Raw genomic sequence first — 2,500 nt, 5'->3', positions numbered from 1 at the left:
ACACATACACACACACACACTCCTGCTCTGAACCCTGGGACGACTGGGCATGGTAGGTATACAGGGACTACTACTACACTACTATATATACACATATATATATATATATATATATATATATATATATATATATACAGTTTACACACACACACTCACACACACTCACACACACAAACACTGACACACTGACACACACACACACACACACAGTGACACACACACAGTGACACACACACACACACACACACAAATAAGGATATTGGGCGATCAGTGCTGGGCACAGCTGGCTGATGGGCATGAAGACACCATGCATGAGCACAAAGTCATCCAGCGCAGGGTCTGTGGAAATAAACAAACAAACAAACAAACAAACAAACAAGACATCATTCAGATCATTTTCATGAGGTTATGTGTGTGTGTTCGCCGTGATTTCTCATGCATGTATGTGTGGGTGTGTGTGTGTGTAAGAGGGAGTGTAAAGTGTGTGTACAGGCCCGGGGTGGGTAATCGGGAGAATCGGGAGCTTCAACCAAACCAAAGTAGGCTAAACACGTTTCACATTCTGACACCGCAGCCTCTGCATGGGTTGTACCACGCGAGGAAGTTCTCCCCTCCCAAATAGAGTTGGTTGGGTCCACAGCCCGTCTTTTCCAAAAAGTTTTCTCATTAGACTGCTGCTGGGCCGGCCCAAACGCAACGATACGAGGCAGGGAGGATGGATGGGAGGAAAAGGCCAGGAGGGGCTGAAAAAGCCAGTTTGAAATAAAGAAAGGCATTGGAGGAGGATGCTGCCAAATGTGCCAAGTTTACCGATTTATTTTTAAGAGGTAAAAACACAAGTGGCAACTGGTAAAGAGAGACATAGGCCTAATGATTAGCAACGTAAATATTCGGCTAGCATTGTAGCGTTGGTTAATATCGTTGTAGCGTTGTAAACCTATTCGCAAGCAAAATATTACATTTAATTGAAATATTAGCCTTTTTATATCACCCAATATATGGTAAAATGATTCCTGCTGAAAATGATGAGCACGAAATGTGCAATGAGGAGGCCATGACTACAGGGACAGGTAGAGAGGTTAACCAAATAAAATAAACAATATGAATTAAAGTTATTTAATGTAAGAAAGAGCAGTATATGACCGTGCTTGATGAAAGAAAAGAATGCCAGGGGAGATTTTAGATGATGAACCAGTTGTCTCATCTGATGTTGCTTTTGAAGTGAATGTCCATAATGTTATTCTGGACACTGGGGCAGGTAGCATGGATAGGCAAATGCAAAACTTGCTTTTCTTGACCCTAAAAACATTCCTGAAATAAAGATAGATGGGCTCCCTAACTCAGCACTCCAGGAAATCAGCAAATGTCTGCTTATGTTTGATTACAGAGCTACTGTTAGCACATTACAAACTGAGCTGTCTAGCCTGGCATACCAGTGGGAGAGACTGAAAAAGTCCTCTCTTGAAGGTTGTACTGTCAGGGCATGTAGGCTAGTGAGATGGCACAGGAAAGTCAGGAGGATAGTGGCGGACTATATGGAATAACCAGAGATGGAGCTTGAAAGCAGGACCTGTTCCTCCTGCAAAAACTGTGCCATTTGTGCCCATTTAATACTCTCACTGTACAACCTCCTCACAGATGCTTATCATGTCATTAGGTAAGCATATAAGTTTGGGTTGACTTTGTCCATCACACAGGTTGCATGTGAGAGAAGCTTTCCAAACCCTAACATTTGTGAGGAATAGGTTTCGAAGCTCATTGAGTCAGGAGAACTTGGAGGATTTCATGTTAATGTGCACAGAAAAGGAAATCCTCATGTCTAGAAGCAGTGACACAGTTATAGATAAAGTGGCTGAAACCAGTGCAATGCTTAGGCAGTTACTGATGCTGTAGATGCTGTTGGTGCTATTCCCAATGTAACTGTTTACTGTACTGTGAGTTGAACTGTAAACATTAGATCAATATCCTCGTTGTTGAAGAGTGGGATAGGTTTCAATTGCTTTATTTATTTATTTATTTCTGCTTTTGTTAATTATCAACCTATCCTTGTGGAATAGCAGAATATTGTTTTGTTGACTTCTCAGTTTAAGTGGATTATTATTTAACCTTTACATTATTTGTTGAACCATGGTATTGATAAAAAAAAAATCAGAATAGTAAGAGCTGAACTGTTGCTTAATTTATCCAATTTCCGCTACCATGGAAAAAGTGGGCCGGTCATGGGCCTGAAATTCCCGGGCTGTGTATGCGTGATTACTGTGCATGTATGTGTGTGTGTGTGTGTGTGTGAGAGAGAGTGTAAAGTGTTTATGTGAGGTGGGTATGTGTATGCGTGTATTTGCGTGATTGCTGTGCATGTATATATGTATGTGTATGAATGTTAAGTGTGTGTGAGAGATGTGTGTGTGTCAATGTGTGTGTGTGAGTATAAAGTGTGTGTGTGTATATGTGTGTATGTGTATGTGTATGAGTGTAAAGTGTATGTGTGTGAGATATGTGT

At 41.2% G+C, this 2,500-nt stretch overlaps 1 protein-coding gene across 1 annotated transcript in view; it reads right to left on the bottom strand.

Moving 5' to 3' along the window:
* Window positions 1-2,500, bottom strand: part of LOC308361429 (rap guanine nucleotide exchange factor 4-like) — a gene marked incomplete at both ends in the record, with an annotated part of 45,490 nt that overhangs the window by 8,394 nt on the left and 34,596 nt on the right. The window contains one exon of the mRNA XM_080833773.1: window positions 245-339. Coding sequence (XP_080689899.1) covers window positions 245-339 — 95 coding nt within the window. The remainder of the gene's footprint in view (window positions 1-244; window positions 340-2,500) is intronic.

This window comes from Sprattus sprattus, assembly GCF_963457725.1.
Source record: "Sprattus sprattus genome assembly, chromosome: 3".
Classification (NCBI taxonomy): Eukaryota; Metazoa; Chordata; class Actinopteri; order Clupeiformes; family Clupeidae; genus Sprattus; species Sprattus sprattus.
Note: the sequence above shows the minus strand (reverse complement) of the source record. Positions and strands in the feature narration are given on the sequence as shown.